At 34.4% G+C, this 26,428-nt stretch overlaps 1 protein-coding gene across 7 annotated transcripts in view; it reads left to right on the top strand.

Moving 5' to 3' along the window:
• The window catches only part of SCN3A (sodium voltage-gated channel alpha subunit 3), a 111,432-nt gene that overhangs the window by 27,673 nt on the left and 57,331 nt on the right, over positions 1 to 26,428 (top strand). For 5 of the 7 annotated variants that reach the window (XM_017548216.2, XM_037745742.1, XM_017548228.2 and 2 more), the window contains 8 exons: positions 5,224 to 5,342; positions 6,913 to 7,002; positions 11,217 to 11,345; positions 12,028 to 12,119; positions 12,896 to 13,168; positions 13,349 to 13,412; positions 18,864 to 19,005; positions 20,344 to 20,550. In XM_017548216.2, coding sequence (XP_017403705.1) covers positions 5,224 to 5,342; positions 6,913 to 7,002; positions 11,217 to 11,345; positions 12,028 to 12,119; positions 12,896 to 13,168; positions 13,349 to 13,412; positions 18,864 to 19,005; positions 20,344 to 20,550 — 1,116 coding nt within the window. Of the gene's footprint in view, positions 1 to 5,223; positions 5,343 to 6,912; positions 7,003 to 11,216; positions 11,346 to 11,844; positions 11,937 to 12,027; positions 12,120 to 12,895; positions 13,169 to 13,348; positions 13,413 to 18,863; positions 19,006 to 20,343; positions 20,551 to 26,428 lie in introns of all 7 variants that reach the window. The other 2 variants (XM_017548240.2, XM_017548225.2) reach the window with 1 other exon arrangement.

The following is a 26,428-nucleotide window of genomic DNA, read 5'->3' as shown; positions in this document are numbered from 1 at the left end:
CTGATTCTGGATCCCCTATACTATTAAAACATCACCCTGAAGAAAAAAATGTCAAAATTGGAAGACCAAAAAAAAAAAAAGAACTTACAAATTTTCTCCATCTATACCTGATTTAATTTAATAGTTATTACTGTGCTTTCCTAATGCTAAAATAAATGCATAATTCTATTATAATTAGCAGGCTTCTATAGTTAAGCTAGCTGAGTAGTATTTTACAGAAAAATATAAAAAATAGGTGGTATACTCTATGCCTTCTAACTGGATATTAAGGAATTTTATAACCATGATTTATATTTTACATTCACAAGCAGGAAAATAGTTCAATGTAGAAACTAAAGATAAATTAATATCACCATGAGTTTATGGATGGTAGGTTATGGAAGATATTGAACACCTTTATTAGTCAAAGCACACCCTTTTAAAAGCAGTGGCTGAATAAATTTCATTCTTTAAGCACTACATAATTTAACTTCATAAAATCAGTGATGGCTAAAGGAAATGACAGCTATTCAGACATGGAGTTAGTCCTGTTGCTCTAAAGAAGTACTTCTCAAACTTGCGCATACATACAGATCACTTAAGATCTTTTAAATTGCAGATTCTGAATCCATAGGTCCGGGGTAGAGCCAGAGATCCTGAATTTCTTACAAACCATCACACTGGTACATGGCCACACTTTGAGCAGAAAGCTTAATGTTTTATTTAAAGTCATCAGAGCAAATTTTAATAGTTAAACAGATTCTTCTTTTTCCCTTTTTATAGTTAGTTTCATAAAAGGTGGCATTTAACACATTCATGTACTTCTAAAAATAACTTATTTCAACAATTTACTATAGGATTAAAGAAAAATTTGAAATTTAGTTGTGATGATGACAATTAAGTCATCCCCCAAGAAACTGGAAATAATATTCTCCCTTAAAAACTGTTGCTCTGAAGGTTATATTTGTAAAGATATTTTTAAGAGAGGAGGCGTGATTTACTCTGCTATGATTGTTAAGTATTTGCTACTTAAAGAAAGGAAATGTCCTCAAAATGGGAGTCTATCAGTCTGGTAGGATTAAGGGAGAAACGGAGAATAATAGAGGCAAACCTTTTTTTTTTTTTTTTTTTTCCAAGGGAGACAAAACTTTAGTAGTAGTACCGAAAGCATTTTCTTCCCAATGGCCAGGGCACCTCATTGTGGAGGGGCTACACTGAACTACCTAACACATGCTCTTAAACATTCCACATCATTTAATTAAGTCAGCTGGCTTGGGCTCCACATTCAGCAAGAAACCTTGTGATTACACTTGGTTTCTCCTAAATATGCTTGAAGAAAAGAATGTACTGGTTACATTATTGCAATTATCTCAGTCCATATGAAAGTAATGCATCTCTTTGTATATAAATAAATAGATTGGAGGCCAGGCATGATGGCCCACACCTGTAATCCTTGGGCAATGAAAAGCCAAGACAGGAAGATTACTTGAGGTCAGGAATTTGGGGCTGCAGTGAGCTGTGATTGTGCTGCTGCACTTTAGCCTGGGTGACAGATCAAGATCCTGTCTCTAAATAAATAAATAGATTGGCATTCTTATTTTATATGCCAGGTTTTAAAGTTTGGTTAATGTGAGTCTGCCACTAAAAAACAGAATTGCCCTCTGTTAATGACAAAGTCAATTTTTATTGCCTCCATGGCTGAGAGGTAGACTTGGACACTGATTTATTCATAGTGGCTGTGAACCATTTTGTGAGGCATCTAGACATTCTTTACTGTTGGCTGCACTGCTTTCATTTATGAAATATCCGTAAAGATGAAGATTGAAGTGCTGTTAAAGAGGTAATTTGTCATTCTTAGCATAGAAGGAGTCATGTAAGAAGCTAATGGAAGAAGTTTTGGGATTTAAAAACATGTTATGAAGCTATATTAGCTATATGGAAAAATACAGGTAAAAGGCATTTAAAAATTTTAAAGCTTACGTAACTCTGTCACTATTAGTGATACATTTTAAATACCTAATTTAATTAAATGTGTAACATTACAATGTATTTTAATGGCATTTAATTTGACCAGGGTACTATTAACTGTAGTGACAGTGATAATCATAGCTAACTTTTCTTGTGCTCATACTGTGTCAAACGCTGCTGAGTGCTTTAACTCATTTGCTATTTACTGAACCAGTGAAGCGGGTCCTATTGTTAGCTTCAGTTTGCAAATGGGAAAGTGAAGCACAGAGAGGTGAAGTAACATGCTCAAGGCCACACTCAAGCGGTGAATCCAGGATCTGAGCCCAAGCATTCGGCTCCAGAGTCAGAGCTCTTAAACACTAAGTGAAATTATATACTGTGCTTATTAATGTAATAAAATAAAAGAGAATGTTTAAAAATGGTTGCGTCATTTTTTGAGTTCTCTGATGTGGTCCTAATCACTGAGATGCAAATCTTATTCTTGCCACAAAGTAGTAAAACTTTTAGTAAACTTACAAGATGTGCATTTGCCTGGGAAAAAGAAGCAAATAACATTCCAGAGTACAAAATAGCTAGTTTAACATACTTCCAGCTGTAGCATTTATAATGCCAATAGCGATATGTAGTATTAACTTTTTAAGTCACATCATTACTTATCATTACTTGGAAACCTAACTTTAAAATTGCTATGATTTATCCCTCCTCCGTTCATTTGTCATTTTCTCAGGTAATTTTCAGTTTAGGTATATCTCTTCATAATATCAGAGCCCCATAATTTCAATTTTTTTTCTTGCAGTTCTTTCACTAAATAGGATAGTAGTATTTTTTTCCACATTTCTCAGAACTCAGGTTTCTCTTTGTATCAGGTGGTGGTCCCAAAAAATAAACTGGGATTGTGGTTTTAAGGCCTGCTCTGTTTTGGAACTTACAAATTCAACGAAGATGCTATTAGCATACCAGCTTTAATTCCACTAGTACCACAAAGGCTAATCTTGTAGGGGGTGTAAAGGGTTCCATGATCAAAGGGATAATTTATTGCTGTTCACTCTGCTTTTGGAGATAGTTTAAAATGAAACTTTCTCCTAATGTTGCAAGTAGAAACTGCTTTTTCAGGGAAACTGTTTCAAAAGAGCATGAGATCATCCTCCTTAAATTATGGTGAACGTTTTCAAGTTAATGCTGTTGTTGAATGCCTAAATGGATCTTGATTGTTCAACTGTAATATTAAATAATCTTATCCCGTGACTCCAAGGCAACCCTTTAATGCTTCTGTGCTTCAAGAGCAGCTTTTGCATGGTCTACTGTCCCTTACACTTAACCTTACTGCTGGTAAAGAGTAGTTTGCTTGTTCTCTTCATAAAATTGTTCACTTTTATAGAGAGCAGTTTCTGGAAATTGGATAGTTAAGTAATAGTTGGCTCTATGGTCTTAAATACAAAAGGGCAATGAATAGAGCAACTGTAGTTTCTGAAAAATGGTTAAATAATGGTTAGCTCTGTGGACTTAAATACAAAGGAATAATAAACAGAAAAACTGTACAGTTTCTGGATAATGGTTAGTTAAATAATGGTTGGAACCATGGTCTTAAATACAAAAGGGCAATGAACAGAGAAATTGTTTTTCCTGTCCTTTATACTGATAATATAAATATTTTTGTCTACCTATTCAAACAAAGTACATTGTCAGTGAACATAAATGTATGGGATATAACCCCTAGTTAAAGGAGAGAAACATATTATTAAGTAAATAAGTATACAGAATAGATATCTTAAAGGTAAATAGTATCTTTAAGGTAAACCCACATTTAATTCAAAACAAGTGTTTATTTGCAAACCAGGCTATTAAATACTGTGAAAAAAGCGGAGAAAAAGTAGATTACAGGCTCTTTATGTTCAATGATTTATAACAATTCCTAACCTAGTTCTCACTGGAATGAACAGTATGTGTAAATTGCCACTTGACTATAATTACAAGCAACATGTAAAAGAGTGCAAATTAATATACTTAGACTCACTGATAAAGAGAAACAATTAGGGAATGATCAAGGGATAGTGTGATTTGGAAAGACATGATGAAGGAGGTGATTGATAGCAGAGAAAATTCCCAGAGAGAAGGGATTTTCAACCTTGATTGCATATTATAATCATCTCCGGAAATTTTTGTTTTATTTATTATACTTTAAGTTCAGGGGTACATGTGTAGAATGTGCAGGTTTGTTACACAGGTGTGCATGTGCCATGGTTGTTTGCTGAATCCATCACCCTGTCATCTATATTAGGTACTCAAGTCTGTGCCATCCCTAAGAAATTTTCATTCAATTGTCAATTTTAAAATCTCTACAGGACAGCCTAGTATTCAGGCAAGATTAAGAATCTCTGACATAATAGGGGGTCATTGTAGGTGGAACTATATTGTAAGGTCTGTTATGGAGACATTTCCCTGATATGAAGAAAGTTTGCAATAAATGACGTTTTAGATGTCACCTAGGAATCTATGACACTCATATTCAGAGTCATAAGGGGAGATTGTCTGGTTGTGAGTGAGATTGATAAGTGGGTTGAATTGGCCATAGCAAAGATGGCTCTAGTGGGAAAAAATAAAAGATGATTCTACAGGAAGAGGGTAATCAGCTGTAGCACAGCCAATGCTAAGTAGATGATTGTAGGTTTCAGATAATAGAATTTTAGTTGTGGAATGTCCTTCATTCCACAATGATTTATTTCAGACTAAGCTTCAATGCATCCATCCCTCCCCAGTATTAGCTAAGAAGCTGATCCCTTCACACATCTATAGAATATGCAAAACCAGGTTATTCAACCTGTTTGAACATTTTGAATCTACAGGGACAATCAGGAGCCATCATAAACTTTGAAGTTAAAAGATTTATGTAATTAAAATATTTATAAAAGATTATTTTAGTAGCAATGTGTACAGAGTAATCTGAAAAGTTACCAAAGCTGAAAACAGATGGTAAGCTTTAAATAGAATTGGAATCTGTAAAGCTACATTACAATTCGGTAAAAAATTTGTGTAGAATTGTCAGTTTGTATCAGCAAGCTGGAACTGTAGAGACAGATTAGGTAATAGTAAATAGTATCTTTATTTGTAACTATATGTTAATTAAAACATCTAATGTTTGTAGTTATGATATATCAACTGGTTTAAACAAACAAGTTTGAAGAAACAAATTCTGTTTTTTAAAAAGTTCTTTATGTATGTAAGCTCTTTAAATAATCCACAGGTTTAGTAATTTTTTTCTCGTATTTTCTTTTTCAGACTTTTATAGTAATGAATAAAGGAAAGGCAATTTTCCGATTCAGTGCCACCTCTGCCTTGTATATTTTAACTCCACTAAACCCTGTTAGGAAAATTGCTATCAAGATTTTGGTACATTCATATCCTTTTCATGTGAATTGCCTAAATGCTATTTCTAACATTTAATTTTAAAGAAAATGTCATTTATATTTTCAAGTATTCATAAACTTTCTTTGAGATTAATGGTAACATTGTTAGTTTAATTCATTTGTTTGCATTAGTTTTCTACTGCTTATAACATGAATATTATAGAATGGCTATAGTATTATAGACGAAAATTTGCAACCAACCATGATAATGAATGTGTAAATGAAATATATTGTATAGTAGGAAAAAGAGCAAATCTCCTCACACGTTTATCAACCTCAGTGAAATCATGTATAGCCATTGCTAAAGATTAGATTATGGTTAATATTACTATTTGTATTACCAAGTGTTCAAACTTTTATGCCTTAATTGATTCTTTATCTTCAGCACCTGGATCTATCCTTGTGTCCTTCCTTCATTCTTCCTTTTTCCCTTCCTTCTTATTTCTTTGTTTTTTTATTTTTTTCAGTAAATATTTATTAAACTCATACTATGTGCTCATGTACCTGGTTAAGAATATATATCAAAAAGTCGAACTTAAAACTATTTACAATGTTAGTCAAAAAGTATATGTAAAAGTGCAGGATAGGTGTGGATTTCAAGAAAATTCTCAAGTAATGATAAAATAGAATGGTGATTTTCTGAGGCAGTGTTCAAGCTTGGGCATTTTGTATAGGCAGATTGGAAACAGGCTTCTGTATAAATTTAAAGACTGATTCACCTAGAGACAGGGAAAATGAGACTGATAACCTTTTGAGGTACGAATTCTCTCATTCTGTGGCTTGATGTTGGAAACTATTTATATTTGAAAATAAAAGATTTATCTCAAAATAATCATAAACTTTCTTACAGGGAAGTCTGGGTTGGGTTCCCAAGAGAACTTGCTATAGCAAATTCTCAGAAGAGCATCAGAATAGTGCTACCTGCTTAGGTATAATGTGGACTAGATGCAGGCATATAGCCAGATGGCCTTTTGGGGTTCCCCACAATCTAAAGTGTAAGTAAAAAGCTAGAAAATAACATTACCTTATCAGCACAAAATTGGATCTCCCTCTTTTATGCTATAAACTGTAAAAGAATGAGTTACTCACTAAAAACCTACTACTTATGGTAGAATTCTCAATGTAATCTTTGAATATGTTGGGCTATACATGCTCACATTTTTAATATTTCATTTATTAACGTTTTATAAGTCAGTGGAGAAGGAACCATCTGAAGCTCACCTTTTACACTTATGGCATACTATAAAATTACTAAGGGATGATGAGTTCCTCTTCCAGGATAATTTCACACAACTGATTGGAATGCAAAATAATTTGCATTTTCTTCAAATAGAGATCATTTTTCTATTAAATTCAGCTTTGTGAGTGTATAATATAAAATGAAAAAAGATTACACCAAGGCCATATCACAGGCTTTGAATTTTCTTATTATCATTGATTTAAAAGAAATAAATAATATGAATTTCACTGTTAGCATTCATCGATGAAGTTTTTTTGTATTTGGATCAGTTATAAATGGCCATGGTAATGTACTAACATTTATTCCTTAACTATAATCTACTTTATTCAGCATGCTTATCATGTGCACTATTTTGACCAACTGTGTATTTATGACCTTGAGTAACCCTCCTGACTGGACAAAGAATGTAGAGTAAGTAGGAATAACTTCTTGGAATGAAAAATGCATACTCAAATTCTCTAGCATTTCAGAATTCTCTATCTCCTTATGGCTATAGTCTGACTTATGGTTTCCACTTCTGTCTAACAAAAAGTTATTTCCATAAAATGAAAGAAGATAAAGGAAGTTCTTTGGGGGAGTTTTTCTTCTATGAGGTAAGTATTTTTCCAACGAACTCATGTTAGTATCTGTTTAAGAGAGATTATAAATTAGTATACACTTTCTGGTAAACTAAACCAATCATCAGCCTAAAATTAAGTCTCAATCACAGTTAATCATTTGAGATAAAATACAATGATCATTCGAGTAATTTGATGAATTAAATTATTTTATCCTAGTATGTTGTCATTATTGTTATATTCAAATAGAACAGATTTGGGGTTTTAGCTTTAAATTAAGTAGGTGTCTCAATTATTCATTCAAGATGTCTAAGTTATATTTAGGTATGTAGGTTATTTATGCAAAACATGTGTGCTGAAACAGCTTAGATATGTTCTGTAAAAGAAATAAAATGTCCTTTGTAAAACTGTGTTCATAAAATAACAGGGCTTAAGGGGAAACATAATTAGATGGAGACTAAACTTATGGAACTCTGTAACTAGAATACAACATGAAAACAACAGTAATCTCAATAAAAAGACACTTGCCCAGTTGAGTCTCTTCTGATATTTATATCTAAAATCATAGCCATTGAGTTCTTTGTAGCCTCAGATCCTGGGCCTCATCATTTCTTCCTTGAAATGGATACTGGGGATAGTCATATGATATCATCAAAGTAAAATGCTTCATTCTGTATTTTAATACATGGAGAAAGGTCTAAGCACATTAGTTGTTCAGGATGTTAAACTGTGCCCCCGTGTTGCACTAAAAGAAAACCTTCTGTGGATTTTCTGTATTAGTATCAATATCTTTTTATTATTGTTTTTGGAAGGGATTTTTCCATTTAGGTATGAGAAAAAAAAATGCCCTTCATTGTTTCAAAACTTCAATATGCTGGGGAAAATTGGACATGAACTAACACAATTTCTGCATCATAACCATATTATTTTGTTTTCTTGTCAGTCACATATGAGGTTATTTGCATCAAAGAAACATACTTTTTAGTGAAACAGAAAGTGGTTAGATTATATAGGCTATTATATATAGCATACTATAATGATCAGATATTTGACTGATTAAGTAAAAAAATGTAATATACTTTTTTATTGTTATATTTGTAATAGTAATGTACAATAGGAATTAAGATAGTGTAGCAAATACTGCCACTTTAGTTCTGTTTTTGTAGATTTATCTGATAATTAACTGTACCACTCTAAGCCATTATTTGTCAGTAATTTAACGTATTTGTTATTCTTTAAAAAAAAAAATAGTAGCTTGAAAATGCTTCCTAGAAATCACTGTAGTAGAAAATCCAGCTCTCACACTGAAGAAGGTCATTTAACTTAGAACTCTCATTTACTATACACGATTTTGGAGTTAACAAAACGGACATTCCTATATAAGACTATTCTGTATGTGCTTTTCCCAACAGAAATTATTGAAACATTTAAACATGTATCAATTTTACTTATTTGTATAACATTATTCAAAGATAATTAAAGCAGGCAATTGGAGCTTGTGACTAACCTGGCCAACATTGTGAAACCGCAGGTCTACTGAAAATACAAAAAATTCGCAGGGCATGGTGGCACGTGCGTGTGGTCCCAGCTACTTGGGAAGCTTATGCAGGAGAGTCGCTTGAACCCAGGAGGTGGAGGTTGCAGTGATCTCAGATCGCAGCACTGCAATCCAGCCTGGGAGAAAGAGCAAGACTGTCTTGAAAAAAAAAAAAAAAGACAATTAAATATGTAGACCTCTCTTTCTAAAAAAAGAGTATTAACTTAGAGATGATTATACCTGTTATGAAGGCAGTCTTAGCTTTAGAAAGTTTTTGACTTGCATCATTCAGCTGGAAAACTTTGCACAGGTTTCCTGGTCAATTATATTCAGTTACTTGAAAGCAAGCCAGAAGGAAAAGATCAAAGTAGTAGTGGTTACTACCCCCAAACTGGGTTTCATTGAAAGACAAGATAACTCAGTTCTGAGATGAAAACCGAAGTCATTGTTAATTGAGACAGTCCCTGTACAAAGATGTGACATACACAAATGACTTAAGAAACATATTGCATAGTGAGGGGAGTGTTATGTAAGGCAAGGCACTTCTATAGACATCAAAGTTTCAGGAACAAAGACCTGTGATATGGATAGAATTGAAGGCATGATTAGGAGCCTAGTGAGGGCATAGCCAAGAAAGACAAAGGTCTCCTGACTCCCACTTACCTGCCCAACCTAGTTACTAATAAGCATTTTTGAATACCTATTCTGTATAGAGCTCTGTCTCAATAAGCTCTAGGACTCTCTTCCATGGACAGCCGTGAACATTTCCCATACATTCCAAATGTACCCACATATTAATTCTCCAAGATCAAGAACAAAAATAGGGTCTTTAATCTTATTCCTAGTAACTTTATAGATAACATAGAGCACTAACATAAACCACAGAGCACTAACCACTAAAATAATAAACAGAACATACATGTGCTGTGTTTCTAGGCCTTTTAAAAAGGCCAGCTAGCTCTACAAGCAGAAATACCATGGTGATTATGTGCGTTACACAACGATCCAAACTAAAACACAGTGAAGATAAACTTTGTATTATAAAATATATCACTTCCTAATATTCAGCTACTTCATAATAAGTAAAGATAGCAAATATTACTTATAAGATCAATTGAATTGTTAGGGAGAGAAAAAGAAGGGAATGTACTTAAGAAAACTAGATTTGAAGATATCTGCATAAATTATCCTTGATGTCTTTGTTCCTTCATATGAAAGAAATTTGTGCAGAAAACATTTCAAAAATAATGATCCTAACATTTTTCATATATAAAATGCTGGTAGGCTAGAAAAGCTAATGAATTTAATGTGAGCAAATCAAATCTTTATGACTTGAGTAAAGTACTCTGAAAAATAAATTTAAATTGTACCTTCAAAGAACATAATGTTGAAAAACAAGTACTCAACTATTTTTGGGAGAAAAAAACGAAAAAAGCAATGAGTTATATTGTCAAGACTCAAAGAAAAGAGGACTAGAAATACATGACATTAAACAGCGAATAGAAAAGTCTTCCACCATTTTAGAGGTTGAAAATTGAATTTAAGCAAGGTTTAAATGATTTAGCCCAATTGCATAAAGACAGAAGCTGATGCAAGGTTGGATTTAAGAACTTTGTTGATCCCTGCGTTTTGGTAATTGTGCAAACACACACATATAAAATCCTACTGAATTAAAACATTTCTTGTGAGAATATATACACATACAGATGAACACATACCTATACAGCATACTAATGTGTGCGTGCGCGCGCGCACACACACACACACACACACACACACAAACGCACACATGGTGGGGAGGGAGGAAGGGAAGAGGAGAGAAGAGACAGAAGGGAGGGGCAGTTTATAACTCTGCATGATTCTTAAAAATTAAAAAAAAGTTTTTTTTAATTTTAAAAAGAATAGAAGTTTTCTATGGTAGACATGTAAAGTAGCCTCCAAAATGAGTCTACTCATTAAGAAACTTGAATAAAATATTTTATTATTTAAGTAAATGAACCCAAGCTCTGTTGCCTCTAAAGTTGTGCTGTCCAATGAGGAAGCCACTAGCCATGTGTGGCTACAGAACCTTGAAACCTGGCTAATCTTAATTGTTAAATTTTCGTATTTTAGATATGCTTCTTTAAATAAAATGCAGTATAAAAGTTAAGTTTACTTGCTTCTTCTCATCTTTTCACTTGCTACTAGGAATTTTAATATTACATTTGTGGCTTGCATTATGTTTTTCTCAGACACTGCTGCACTAGAAGGTCAAACTTGACGATTATCCATAAGATACATGAAAATATTATTCTAAATCCCAAATGATTAAACAAGATTAGATTCCTAGAGAATATATTTTCTCCTCAGTTTAACTCTTTACTCGGGCTTGTAAGACTAATTAAACTAACAGATTCTTTGGTAAATAGAAATAAGGAACAATATTTTAATGAATTGTAAAACCACAAAAGGATGGGATTTGCTATGATTGAAAACATCTATTTTAACAGTTCAAACAAAATTGTTAATTTTGGCTTGAATGTTTTTCCTAGGTACACATTCACTGGAATCTATACCTTTGAGTCACTTATAAAAATCTTGGCCAGAGGGTTTTGTTTAGAAGATTTTACATTTCTTCGTGATCCATGGAACTGGCTGGATTTCAGTGTCATTGTGATGGCGTGAGTAATTTTGAAAATTTGATAAATGCAAAGGAATGAAAATAGTCATAGCACAAACCAGGTTGTTGTGACATATATTAAATGTAGACCTTTCTTGTTAGCCAGATTAACTATATGCATTGTGTATTTTGAGAATACATATTAAAATACATATTGCAATGTAAATATACCTGATAAATGATCGATAAACGGGATTATCTTTATGTCATGTAGTCTTTCTCTTCATCAAAATGAAGTTATTCATTGACTACAATTTAATAGCAACAACTGTACTTTGATTTGGTTTTGCAAACAAATGTGTTCATATTCATAAAAATTACACTGAAATAAGTAACACAATTTTGTTTCTTAAAAGCAACTTTCAGCATATGACACCCTGAGGTCTATAAAAAAATCTATTTGTTAAACTCATGGGGCTCTATGTGCCAAACCCAGCATTAACTCCTTATTTAGTATAAATTTTGCCAAAACTATCAGTAACTCTGATTTAATTCTGCAGGTATGTAACAGAATTTGTAAGCCTAGGCAATGTTTCAGCCCTTCGAACTTTCAGAGTCTTGAGAGCTCTGAAAACTATTTCTGTAATTCCAGGTAAGAAGAAACTGGTGTAAGGTAGTAGGCCCCTTATATCTCCAACTTTTCTTGTGTGTTATTGTGTTTGTGTGTGAACCCCCTATTACAGATATGTGACAGAGTTTGTGGACCTGGGCAATGTCTCAGCGTTGAGAACATTCAGAGTTCTCCGAGCACTGAAAACAATTTCAGTCATTCCAGGTGAGAGCTAGGTTAAACACCGAGGCTGACTTTAAGTTTGAAATCAATTCATAATGATTTATATCATTAGCCTTGTTGCTTATTATTGCAGTTCACCCCGTTTAATAATGCCAAATGATGTTTCAATGTCAATTTAGTTTCTAAAATTTTAGAAACCACATGCTTATTTATAAAATCAGCCTTTGAGTTTAACAGAAAATTGCATGAGACATCTACAAAATGTGCTAATTTTGGCCTCTTGCTTTCCCTTCCTCTTTTTTTTTCCTTTTTTCACTACCATGGCTTTACTAACTGATTTGGATTTTACCATTCACTGCAGATCTAGTTCAAAAATGGATCTCCTTTGACAAAGGAGAAAAAATTATTATTGAAGAGCATGCATATGGCATAAGACTTATCTTAAAATTCTTTTATCCTTTGAATTACTGCTGCTTGGAGGTTAAAGAATGGATTGGTGGAAAATAGCTTCATGAAACACAACATCTGAAATAAAAAATAACTCCAAGATTTTCTGTACGTTTGTTCATCATGTAAAACCACACAAACAAAACTTCCTGACCGAATAGTTAAACCTACCTATTGAATTTCCAGAAAGCACACTGTTCATGTGTAAAATCTGCTCTTCATCTATTTCCCAAATCATCAAGCTATCCATACAGCTTTGGAGTCTAAATAGCCAAGCAATCATTTATGAGGGAAAGAGAATATGTGTGACTATTAAGAAATCATGGTTCCTAGCACTTTTCCTCAGGTGACCTATAGTTCTCTCTCTTCAGGTTTAAAGACCATTGTGGGGGCCCTGATCCAGTCAGTGAAGAAGCTTTCTGATGTCATGATCCTGACTGTGTTCTGTCTGAGCGTGTTTGCTCTCATTGGGCTGCAGCTGTTCATGGGCAACCTGAGGAATAAATGTTTGCAGTGGCCCCCAAGCGATTCTGCTTTTGAAATCAACACCACTTCCTACTTTAATGGCACAATGGATTCAAATGGGACATTTGTTAATATAACAATGAGCACATTTAACTGGAAGGATTACATTGGAGATGACAGTAAGAAGTATTGCCACATTATGTTAACCTTAGCGTTGCTGAATGAGTTTTCAACTATAAATAGTTGAGACTGTGGGTGTACAGCGACATTTATAAATAACTGAGATAGTCAAACTCTGATTTATTCCTAATATGAATATCATTAATATGAAATAAAATGGTTTTCTTTTGTATCAACAGGTCACTTTTATGTTTTGGATGGGCAAAAGGACCCTTTACTCTGTGGAAATGGCTCAGATGCAGGGTAAGAAATATATATATAAAATATAGAACTCTTTGTGAGGAAAAAAGTAGATAGGAAAACATCTACATGGTTATACATATAGCTTTACATGTATGCAAGAGTGGTGCTGCCTACCTAGGAAGTGCCTTGTCTGCCTTACTGGATTGCCACTGGTCCTTAACGCACAGCCGTAAAAATCATCCCTTTGTGAAGACCTTTCTCCAGATTTTCACAGTTAAGATGTTCTTAAATTAATGCGCCAATGTGTGAAGGCCCAGAGTCTGTCTTTGCTGTAAACCCATCAGAGCTGTTTAGGAAACACAGGAAGGAACATGAGATGGACACCTTTATGTTGGTGCATATATGTATCAATGGGATGAGTTTTGTTGTGACTGGAAAAGATCCAGAATACAATATGGTCTTCAGGTTGCAAGCACACTTGGGGAAGTGCTTTGAAATACTTAACTATTCTTGAAAGAGCATGAATCTCTGTATACAAAGAAACCAAGGGTCCATGTATGCCAAAGGCATGTCCAAGTTTGAGTTGACATAACGAATAGTTCTTTTCGGTCACATTTTACAATAAGAGATGCTGTGGTATCTTAGTCATGGTGTTAGTCTCTAACCCTTAAATATTTTCCCAAGAGTATTGTAGGTTAATTTTGACTCAAAATAGAGAGTTTTTTAAAAGCCAAGAGATAGCAATAGTAAGTGACTCTTAGGACATGGAACTTAAATATATTTTGATTCATCCTTTAAAAAGGGAAACTGGGGTAGCCATAAAAAAATAAGAGTGTTAATGAAAATGTATGCTAGCCATATAAATAGAACTTTGAAGATTTTTTTTTCCTGACAGATTTCCTACCCTTTATTATGTGAATGTAGTGGGGAAGAACATAGGTTCTAGAGTTCATGTACACCTGGGTTCAAATCCTAACTCCACCATTTGTGAACTCTTTGAACTTGGAAAAGTGTTCTAAGCTCTCTCTGTACCTTAGTTTACTCATCTTTAAAATGGGGAGAGTAATACTCTGTCCCTTTAACAGTTGTGTTGACTAATTGTTTAATACACATAAAATATTTGAACTAACACATGGACAATTGCAAGAATTTATTATATGTACCAGCCTGGGAAACAAAGCTAGACACTGTCTCTACAAAAGAAAAAATAAATAAATAAGAAGAGGGAGAGAAAGAAGAAGAAAAGAAGAACCTAGCCAGGCATTGTGATGCACATATGTAGTCCTAACTACACAGGGGGCTGAAGTAAGAGGATTGCTTGGGCCCAGGAATTACAAACTGCAATGAGCTGTAATCACTCCACTGCACTCCAGCCTAGGAAACATGCTGTCTCTGAAAAATAGCCCGGTGCAGTGGCTCACTCCTGTAATCTCAGCATTTTGGGAGGCTGAAGCAGGCAGATCACTTGAGGCCAGGAGTTTTAGACCAGCCAGGCCAACATGGTGAAACCCTGTCTCAACTACAAAATACAAAAATTAGCTGGGGTGTGGTGATGCGTGCCTGCAATCTCAGCTATTCTGGAGGCTGAGGCACAATAATCTCTTAAACCTGAAAGGTGTAGGTTGTAGTGAGCCAAGATCGCACCACTGCATTCCAGCCTGGATGACAAAGCGAGACCCTATCTATCTCCAAAAATTTTTTTATAAATAAAAATAACAAACACATTATCTAAAAAAAAGAAAAGAAAAGAATTTATTGCATTGCATGTTAACTATTGTTTATTATGATGACGATTAACATAAAAGCCCAGATAAAATTTGGGATAAAGTCGGTTACTGCATACTTTATTCTGGCTAAACCATAATAATCTGTTCCCTTTAATGAATACTTTTTATGGGTTAAGTAACTTACATCAGCATTCCCCAGCCTTTGTGGCACTAGAGACTGTTTTGTGGAAGACAATTTTTCTACGGGTCAAGGGTGGTGGTGGGGAATGATTTCAGGATGATTCAAGCACGTTATATTTATTGTGTACTTTATTTCTATTATTATTATTATTATATTGTAATATATAATGAAATAATTGTACAACATAATGTAGAATCAGTGGGACCCTAATCACAAATGATTAATCTGCCTCAGCCTCTGAATGTGCTGGGATTACAGGCGTGAGCCACTGCGCCCGGCCATTGGTGATGAGTTTTAAATACAAAACCATTTTGTTTTTAAGTGGCACATTCCATTAAAGAAATAAATGATTTATATTTTACTAAAATTAAAAAGCCCTTCTCTTCAAAGGCATTCTTAAGATAATGAAAAGACAAGCCACCAACTGGGAGGTAATATTTGCAAAACATATATCTGATTTACAAAAAAACACAAAACAAAACTGGGGCCAGGAGCAGTAGCTCATGCATGTAATCCAGCACCTTGGGAAGCTGAGTGCAAAGGATTAATTGAATCCAAGAGTTTGAGACTGGCCTGGGCAGCATAAGGAGACACTGTTTCTACAAAGAGTAAAAAAAGAAGTTAGCCAGGTGTGGTGTAGTGTTCCTGTGGTACCAGCTAGTCAGCAGGCTGAGGCAGGAGGATTAAGTGAGCCTGGGAGATTAAGGCTGCAGTGAGCCATGATCAGGCCACTGCACTATAGGCTGGGCAACAGAGTCATACTCTGTCTCAAAACAAAACAACAAACCAGTGTCCAGATTATCTAAAGAACTCTAAACACTCAACAACGGGAAGACAAATGGCCCAATTTAAAACTGGCAAAAGATATGAACAGATACCCCACACAACTATGTACTACAGTTGGCTATTAAGAAGATAAAAAGGTGCTCAACATTATTTGTCATTAGGGAATTGCAAACTAAACAACAATGAGTTACCACTGTACGTCTATTAGAATGACTGAAAAATGTATCTGGCAATACTGACTTCTGATGAGGATGCAGAACAACAGGAACTCTTGCTCATTGCTGGTGGGAATGCAAAACTAGACAACTGCTGTGGAAGACAGTTTGGCAGTTTCTTACAAAATAAACATAGTCTTACCATATGATTGTTGGATCATATGGCAGTTTCTTACAAAATAAACATAGTCTTACCATATGATCCAACAATCATATGGTAAGACTATGTTTATTTTGTAAGAAACTGGTCAGGTAGTTCACTGACCAATTAGAAAACTTATGTCTACACTAAAAAACCTGCATGTGAATATTTATAGCAGCTGTATTCATAATGATCCAAAACTGGAAGCAACCAAGATGTACGTCGGTAGTTATATAGATAAATAAATAGTTATGCCTATATACTAAAATATTACTTAGTGATTAAAAATAAATGAGCTATGATGATATAAACAGATATTGATGAATGTTAAATGCATATTTCTAAGTGAGAAAAAGCCAACCTCAAAAAGCTACATACTGTATGATTTCAATTACTTGACGTTCTAGAAAAGACAAAACAATAGAGATGATAAGAAAATCAGTGTTTGCCAGAGGTTCACGGTGAGGGATTATCTAGGTGAAGCAAAGGGGATTTTTTTTTTCCTAGGGTGAGAACCTATTCTCTAAGATTCTATAATGATTAATATGAAACATAATGCATCTGTTAAAACTCATAGAACTTTATAGCACAGAGAGTGAATCTTAATGATACAAATTTAAATTTTGTGTGTGTGTGTGAGGTTTGGGGATCCCAGGAAGAAATAGAAAATCTGACAAAAATATATAAATGTATTGCAATATATGAAACAACCTCATTGAGGGAGGTGGAGTAATAACATGCAAACCTAAGTAATTTTGGGAATGAGTGGAGTCTGTAAGACTAAATGTAAAAGGAACAATACTCTAGTTGATAAAGTTGTTTCCAATGATAGTATAGATTACCAATCCTGAAACCACCATGCATGTGTACCAGTATTGAGCAATTATACGCATACATATCCCTTTGTTCTGTCAGCTGAGAGGGCCTAGAAGCAATGACACCCCAGTAGTAATAAACACAGCTCTCACCCAGATCTTGGTTTCTAATATAATTTTCCAATAAAGAGAACTAGGGCTCTTTTCTAGGACTGGGGCAAAAAATACACAAGATGAGTCTGGAGCAGCTGATAGTCCCTAAAAGTAAGGAAGTGTTAAAAATAAATAAACAAAAAACACAGCCCACAACTATGGGGTATGTCAAACTGTTAAAGGTGTCAATTGAGTTTCCAGTGGCCAAAGATGAAGCAATTTGAGCAAGAAAATAAATGAAATATCATTGAATTATAACCCAAAATATAAAATGAAAATCCATGACTACATGTTAATTGAAATGATTGAATATATAAGTAAATTATGAATAATGGACAAGTATCCTGTGCAGAATAATTTCAAATAATTTTTGTACATACTTTGCCCTTAAGATCATAACTGCAGGTTCTTTAAATGTGGTCTGTACACAATGACTTTATTCCAAAGAGTACATATGGAAAAGGAAGAAAAGGGAATACAAACACTAACAAACACTAGCTCAAAATAGATGATGAAAGTTAACATTAACAGTAATAAGTATGAACACTTGGCATGATGTGATGTGATGGTAATGATATTTTACCTCTGTAGTCTTCCACCCAAAAATCCATAACCTCAATATAATCATGAGGCAAACATTAGACAAATCCCAATTGAAAGACATTCTACCAAATATCTGACTAATAATCCTCAAAATCGTTGTGGTCATCAAAAACAAGGAAATTCTGAGAGGTTGTCACAGCCAAAAGGAACCTAAAAAGACATAAACACTAAATGTAATGTGTATCCTGAACGAGATCCTGGAACAAAAAAAAGGACATTAAGAAAAAAACAGGGTATCTGAATAAAATAGTAAATTTAGGTAATAATAATGTATTAAGGCTGGGTGCAGTAGCTCACACCTGTAATCCCAGTACATTATAAGGCTGAGGTGGGAAATTGCTTGAGCACAGAAGTTTGAGACCAGCCTGGGCAGCATAGCAAGATCCCACCTCAATTAAATAATAACATTGTATTAATACTAAATGGCACGGAATGAACAAGCTCTGTACTATCTTCATACTTTTTCTGTAAATCAAAATTTGTTCTAAAATATCAACTGTATTTTAGAAAATTCTACAAAACTGGCTAATGAAATAGTTAATTGATTCCCCACTCTCCTGCTGTTTTCTGGCTTTTAATTTTTAATTATTTATTCTTACCATTTTGTGAAGAATAGAAAAATGGTTGTCAGGGCCAAACATATTTGGTTGTTCTCTGCCATTCTAAATGTCTGTAAATGTTTCTTTGTATCTAAATTTTCTATTGGTTTTCCTAGTGAATTTCACCTGATAAGTTTCACAGTGAGCAATCACCTAAAATGATCTGGAAATGAAAGCAAGAGAATTCATCACAGATAGCAACTTTGGGTTTTGAAAATTTCTATAAGTCAAATCAATTGAAGTTGCTGTAATTTCTATACTGACCCTACCTCCATTTCTCTCTCTTATAGCCAGTGTCCAGAAGGATACATCTGTGTGAAGGCTGGCCGAAACCCCAACTATGGCTACACAAGCTTTGACACCTTTAGCTGGGCTTTCCTGTCTCTATTTCGACTCATGACTCAAGACTACTGGGAGAATCTTTACCAGTTGGTAAGGTCCAAATGAGCATGCATAACATTTATTGTTATAAACATATATGAATTGAAAAGCATAGGCCAGGTGTGGTGGCTCATGCCTGTAATCCCAGCACTTTGGGGGGGCAAAAGTGGGTGGATAACTTGAGTCCAGGAGTTCAAGACCAGCCCCAGCAACATAGTGAAACCCCATCTCTACCAAAATACAAATATTTGCTGGTTGTGGTGGTGTGCACCTGCAGTCCCAGCTACATGGTGGGCTGAAGTGGGAGGATCACCCAAGCCCAGAAGCCAGAGGTTGCAATGAGTTGAGATCATACCACTGCACTCCAGTCTGGATGACTGAATAAGACCCCATCTCAAAAAATAATAATAATAATAATAAATACGAAAGAAAGGCAAAGGAAAGGAAAGGAGAGGGGAAAGGAGAGGAGAGAGGAGAGGAGAGGAGAGGAGAGAAGGGAGAGGAGAGGAGAGGAGAGGAGAGGAGAGGAGAGGAGAGGAGAGGTGAGGAGGGAAAGGAGAGAAAAGAAGGGGAGGGAAAGGAAAAAGAAGGGAAAGGAAGAGAAGGGAAGGGAAGAGAAGGGAGGGAAGAAGGGAAGGGAAAGGAGGGGAACGGAAGGAAGGGAGGGGAGGGGAGAGGAGAGGAAAGGAGCCTCTTATAACATTCTGGAATACAGAGAAGTGTCCAGCATAAAGCAAGTGTGCAGGGAATCCTAATTTATCATTGAGTCAGTACCTATATATGTACACTGAGAACTTTTTATGAGAAAGGCATTCTTCTAGAACTATGGGGATGCAAAGAATGTTCATGACTCTGAGAAGTTGATAATCCAGTTGTGGGTATATAAACAACACATTAAAACATTTTAAAAATCAGTGATCTAGATGTGAAAATTTCAAATTAAAGCCCTAGCTATTAATGGAGGCTAGAAGAGGAGGGAAGCAAAAGTCATCTATAAATAGTATAGAAAATGTCATCTCTAGTTGGTTTATAGTCTACCATCTCTAGATCTAGAGATGGTAGACTGCAATGCAAGTGGAATCCCACTGAAAGGATTTAAAGATTCAGTGCTCCCACTTGTCATATTATTGCCCTGCATATGAACTCCAATAAAAGCATTATGGCGGGCCTCACATATGAATTTAAAATGTATTTATACCAAACAAGAGTGCAGTCAAGCCTCAAAGAATCTGATTATTATTTGTGTGTGTTGCACATATTAATACCAACAAATTATTGATTAACATGAACTAGCTAATCAGTCTACTGACTATCTAACTATGGCAATCATATATTTATTTGGAGACATTATACTAAAACACTGATGGAATTATCCCCCATTTCCCTTAGACGTTACGTGCTGCTGGAAAAACGTACATGATATTTTTTGTGCTGGTCATTTTCTTGGGCTCGTTTTATTTGGTGAATTTAATATTGGCTGTGGTGGCCATGGCCTATGAGGAACAGAATCAGGCCACTCTGGAAGAAGCAGAACAAAAAGAGGCCGAATTTCAGCAGATGCTCGAACAGCTTAAGAAGCAACAGGAAGAAGCTCAGGTACTGAATGATAAAAGCAAAGATTTATTAGTAGTAGTAGTAGTTTCTAAGTAGAAATAGTGTTGTACTATACAGGGTAGATTAGAACTGGCTTTTCATTTTATAGATAGGCATTGTCATTAGAAAAAGAAAAATATTCAAATCTGAACTAGTTTCTGAAGTTGGAGCCAAATAAACTTTTTAGACACTGTATATAAAGAAATCAGCTAGTGGATAGAAAATAGATTAGAGATAAGATTTACAATTCCATGGAATTGTTTTATGGAACCTAAGAGGGGAATTTAATTTTTTATTTAATTGAGTAAAGAAATAAAACTGATATTTCCAATTATTAGTGATTTACCCTAACTATGACATTTGAGATTTTGTTCTGAAGTTAATTGACTTTAAATGTTGACCAGAAGACTTTATATGTACCTATGCTTAACAATTCTTAGGGATTTCTGAAGGAAAAAAAAAATGCTATAGCCTATATCAGGATATCAGAAAGGTATTTAAAGTTAGATGTCAAGTTAAGATTTTTTTTAACATTAACGGATGTTTGGGCTGGGGTATAGTGAATGGGGCATTAATGTGTTGAGGAGAAGAGACAGAAACAGAGTACTGTATTAAAACGCAGAAAAAAAAAAAACCCATATACTGAAAGACTCTTGCAAAGACACCGTAAAAGTACAATTCATGACAGTTAGGATTATAATTTCTCAATATCTCTGCCAACATTTGATATGGCCAGTCTTTCTAATTTTAGCCATTCTAGTAAGTATCTCATTGCTGTTTTTATTTTTGTTTTCCTAATAACTAATGAAGAGCATCTTTTTCTGTTCTTGTTTTCCATCTGTATGGCTTCTTTTATGAAGTGGTTGTTCAAATCTTTAACCCCTCATTTTTTTACTTAGGATGTTCGATTTCTTTCATTTTTCCCCCCCAGTTTCTTTCTTTCTTTTTTTTTTAATTGTACTTTAGGTTCTGGGGTACATGTGCAGATCATGCAGGATTGTTGCATAGGTACATACATGGCAAGGTGGTTTGCTGCCTTCATCACCCCATCACCTATATCTGGTATTTTGATTCTTTGGGATATAAGCCCTTTATCACATATATGCTTCTCAAATATTTGAAGTGAAGTTTAACCATTGTATTATTTCTTAGCTTTTTTGTTTAAATCATTCTTTTGGATCTAAAAAATTTTTGCCAAGTCAACACCACAAGTATTTTCTTATAAATTTTCTTCTAAAGTTAGTTTTATTCTTTAAATTTAGGTCAGTAGCTCATTTCAAGTTAATTTTTGTATAACATATGAGTGATATATTGAGATTCACTTTTTAAAAATATGAGTGTCTAATTATTCCAACTGCGTTTAAACAAAATATCCATTCTCCATTACATTGCCTTTGAACCTTTGTCAATTATTAGTTGTCCATACGTGAATGGACTCTATTCTGTTCAGGACTCTATTTCTGGACTCTATTCTGTTCAGCTAATTTATTTGTCCTTTTAATACCAATACCACACTCTCTTACTGTACCTTTTATGGCAAGTCTTGAAATAAGATAGTGTAGGTCCCCAACTTTTGGTTCTTTGGTTTTTTTTCAAAGTTGTTTTATGTCTTTTGTAGTTCGATATGAGTTTTAAACTTCATTTGTCAATATCATTTTGAATTATTTCTATTTCTGTCATCAAGTCAACTATCTTTTCTTTTGCACATTTAATCTGCCACTAGTCTCATCCAGTGCATTTGTCATCGTAAACACTATAATTTTCATCTCTACAAGCTCAATGTGCGTCTTTTTTTATATTTCCTCTATCTCTAATTAACATTGTGAACATACATAATGCAGTCATAACAATTGTTTAAATTTTCTATCTGCTAATTTGAACATCTGTATCAGTTCTTGGTCAGTTTTGATTAATTTTTCTCTTTATTATGGGTCATATATTTCTGCGGTTTTATGCTCCTGACAATCTTCAATTGAATTCCAGACACTTTCAATTTTACTTTTGTGGGTGCTGGATATTTTTGTATTCCCGTAAAAATTATTGAACTTTGTTTTGGGACATAGTTATGTCATTTATACACAATTTGACCCTTTTGTATCTTTAAACCTTTTAAAATTTGTTAGGCAGAAGCAAATAGCATTTATTCTAAGACTAACTGTTCCTCACTAGTGAATCAAGACCCTTCCTAACATTCTACCAATGCCCATTTAAAATGAAGCGGTTACCAGTGTAAAAACAGGCACTGTTCTGGCACAGTGCGATTGCTGCGTGGTGTTCCCTCTAATCCTTGGCCTCAGGTAGCTTTCTAAAACACATGCTTGGTGAATAATTTTCTCAATACTCAAGGGGTACCTGAGAAGGTCCCTAGAGTTATCTCTCTGCTCAACTGTCTTCTGTGGTACCCTGTGAACTATAGAGCCACCCTGATTTTCCTGGAGTCAGCTTCATCTCCACCATTCAGGGAGTCTGCAGAGATACTTCCTCTCTACACCAGTCTGGAAGTTCCAGGCCATATATTAAGAGAATCATACAGCTTGCTTGTTTTTCTGTTTTCCAATATCTCAAAACATCCTGATCTGATATCCAGTGTCTTCAAAACCACTGTAACATGTATTTTGTCTGTTTCATTGGTTGCTTCAGGAGAGAGGAAATCTGGTCTCTGTTACTCCATTTTGACAAGAAGCAGAAATCCAAATAATATTTTTATGCACTGACTTTTTTGAGGTTTTATTTTTTAATGAATGGCTTCACATATTTGAAGTGTTCTTTGGATGATGGTATATACTGGAAATTGGTATATTCAAAATTTAAGTTTTTAATAATTCTGATTTACTTTGAAGATGCACAACGAATATCATTAGGTCCTTCCTCAAGGAATTTTTTGGTGAAACGAAGATACTGCAATAAGTTGTTTAGCTAATTATTGAGCTAAACCATAGACTTAGCTTTGGCTTAACACACTGGCTTGACCACTTTCTTCTTACCATTGGGTATAGAGTAGTAACGTGTTTATACCGTATTGATTTTATACAGAAAACTATAAACAAATTTGGTGAAACTCGAAAGTCTTCTAAAATATATCTCACACTTGCCAGAAAGTTCCACATTTCAATTATTTGTTTTATTCGATATCACTATACATAAAACACATGTATAAGATAATGAAATAAAATAGCTATTTATAGGGCAAATACTTTATTTCAAAGTTTTAAATAAATGTTATAGAAAATAATATTCATAAATTGCATATAATTACATCTTAAAGCACTGGGTTTTTCTATTATCACTAATAAAAGCAGACAAATTAATGTACTTGAAAATTCTACACAGATAACAAACTACGGAAATGAGTTTATTCTAGAAAGCAGCCATTTTAGGGTAAAATACGGCATCAGTTAAGAGTATGGTCCTTTTGAACTTAGAAATAAACATGCACTATGTCTTAGCAGAAGTTTAAAGAACCTAATTATCTACTTATGATAAGTTTGCCTAAAAAAATCAGTTCTATCTCAGTTACTGAGTTTTAGTGACCAAAACATCACAATTTGATTCAACTTTAGCTTCATACATACAAAATTTAAATTTATCTAAGGTAAAGTGTTTTCATACTGATTGGAATAGCACAGTACCAAATCCATTTTAGCTCCATATAGACAACATAGGCAGTGATGACCAGTAAATTGCCAATGTTGAAGCCTGGAGGAAGTTGGAGGCAAAGAGAGAGAATTAGTGTACCTATGAGATCATTTATGCTGCAGTGTAGCTTAAGTCTTGCTAACCACCTGTGACTCTTCGAAAGTTGCTATCTGGCCAATGACTTCATAAAGGCTAGCATCACTTCCATCTTTGTTTATTATTGATTGAGGGCCCACCTCGGGGTACTCATTGTGTAGGCATGAAAAAATAATGTGGAGAAAGACAAACCCTGCAAAGAAAGGAATGTTTTGTCCTAGATCATTCTAATTGTGTTTGGCTCTTAAATTGTGATCTTTAAGTGCCTAATGTTGCCCAGCTTAGTATATCCCATAGCAATTTATATTGCTCCGATAGGAAAAAATTTGGGAGTAAGATCTAGAACAAAATTTGAAATAGTAGCATTCAAGAGATCTAATATAATTCAGGGTAGAATAGAAATAGGTGTAGTTGATGTCTTATAGCTTTGAATGGGATTTTAACTGGAATATATGTGTAAAGTGAATGAGGTATTAGTTATGTGGTTATATTTTTATGGGCACACAGATACAGTGAGTTACAGAGCCTATTATAAGAAGATGTTATTTCCTGAGTAAATATTAAGTGAAATTTCTTATTTGTTACAAGAGGAATTCAGCAAATGGGCTGGGAAAGTAACACTATTATTCTAATAAGCAGGACATTGATAGTGTTGTTGGGCATAAACAGGTACACAGACATGATAGATGAGAGGAAACATCTGCCTTTGAGGGAATTGGCAAATCACTGGAAGCGGAATAAGTGACAGATTTGAGTTGATGAGTGACGCAGAAAATGTGTCGGAGGTTACCTTTGTTGCCTTAGAAATATGTTTTGGTTTTGAGTTATTTGAACTGTTACCCAGAATAGGTAGGGAAATAATGTCTTATGCAAAACAAAGTTTGGGGCTGGGTGCAGTGGCTCATGCCTGTAATCCCAGCACTTTGGGAAGCTGAGGTGGGTAGGTCACTTGAGGCCAAGAGTTTGAGACCAGCCTGACCAACATGGTGAAATCCTGTGTCTACTAAAAATACAAAAATTAACCGGGCGTGGTAGGTCACGCCTGTAATCCCAGATACAGGAGGCTGACGCAGTAGAATCACTTGAACTCAGGAGGTGGAGGTTGTAGCGAGCCAAGATCATGCCATTGCATGCCAGCCTGGGCGACAGAGTGAGACTCCATCTCAATAATAATAATAATAATAACAAGTTTGGAAGTGATTTAAATGAACATAAGTTTTAGAATTATGGTAAGGGAATATTACCACCACTTCCTTTGTTTCCAGGGACAAACAAGTCAGTAAATGATTAACACTGTGTGTTGTGTGTTTGCGCCTATATAAAATGGAAACGAGAATTAAGGACTTTATTTGGATAAGAAAGGGTATATATATATATTCACTGTTTCAACAAATGGTATATGTTATGTGCCTCATATGTATCAAGCACCATGTAACTATATTTAACTTGCTACAGATAAGTGATTCATTTATTCACTTTATTTTGCATATATAGTCAGCTATAACACATACTTAATATTTCTCATTTTACATCATGAATTATATTAAAAGTGATGCTGATGATCAATAATTCAAGTAAAAACATGGCTATATGACTACATACAATTTTATAAATATCCAAATTCTGAATTAGTGTTTCATTTAAATGTTGGACATTGTCTTACATCAAGTCTTAAATCTGAGCTTCTATTATGAATAGAGTGCTTAATATAAATAAATATCTGTTACATTTTTTGTGTTGCTTAGTCAAACACATAAATTTACATATTTATTACTATGGTTCCTTGCCTGAGATCATTGTAATCCTAGAGAATTTGCAGCATAGTAATTTTGGATTTAAAATCTTTTTAAAATTTTAGTTAACACGAGGTTTAAAAATGAAAACTACTTAGAAGGGTTTGCCTTTTCTCAGGAGAGATGGGAACATAAAGCACACCGTGTTGCCAAAACATTAGAAATGGGTTTTATCTTCATTTCTTCCTAAAGTATGCTGTTATATAGACCGTTATGACAGCATCTTTTATGATGTCTTGAAAAGTCCAGGCTAGGTATGTCTTGTTCTTCCTCCACCCCTACCCCAGTGTCTGAGACAACTGATAGCAAAATACCCTTCTAAATCATTATTTACCAATTATTTACTAAGCCCTTTT

The sequence above is a fragment of the Cebus imitator genome, unplaced genomic scaffold (assembly GCF_001604975.1).
Source record: "Cebus imitator isolate Cc_AM_T3 unplaced genomic scaffold, Cebus_imitator-1.0 Scaffold10, whole genome shotgun sequence".
Lineage (NCBI taxonomy): Eukaryota > Metazoa > Chordata > Mammalia > Primates > Cebidae > Cebus > Cebus imitator.
Note: the sequence above shows the minus strand (reverse complement) of the source record. Positions and strands in the feature narration are given on the sequence as shown.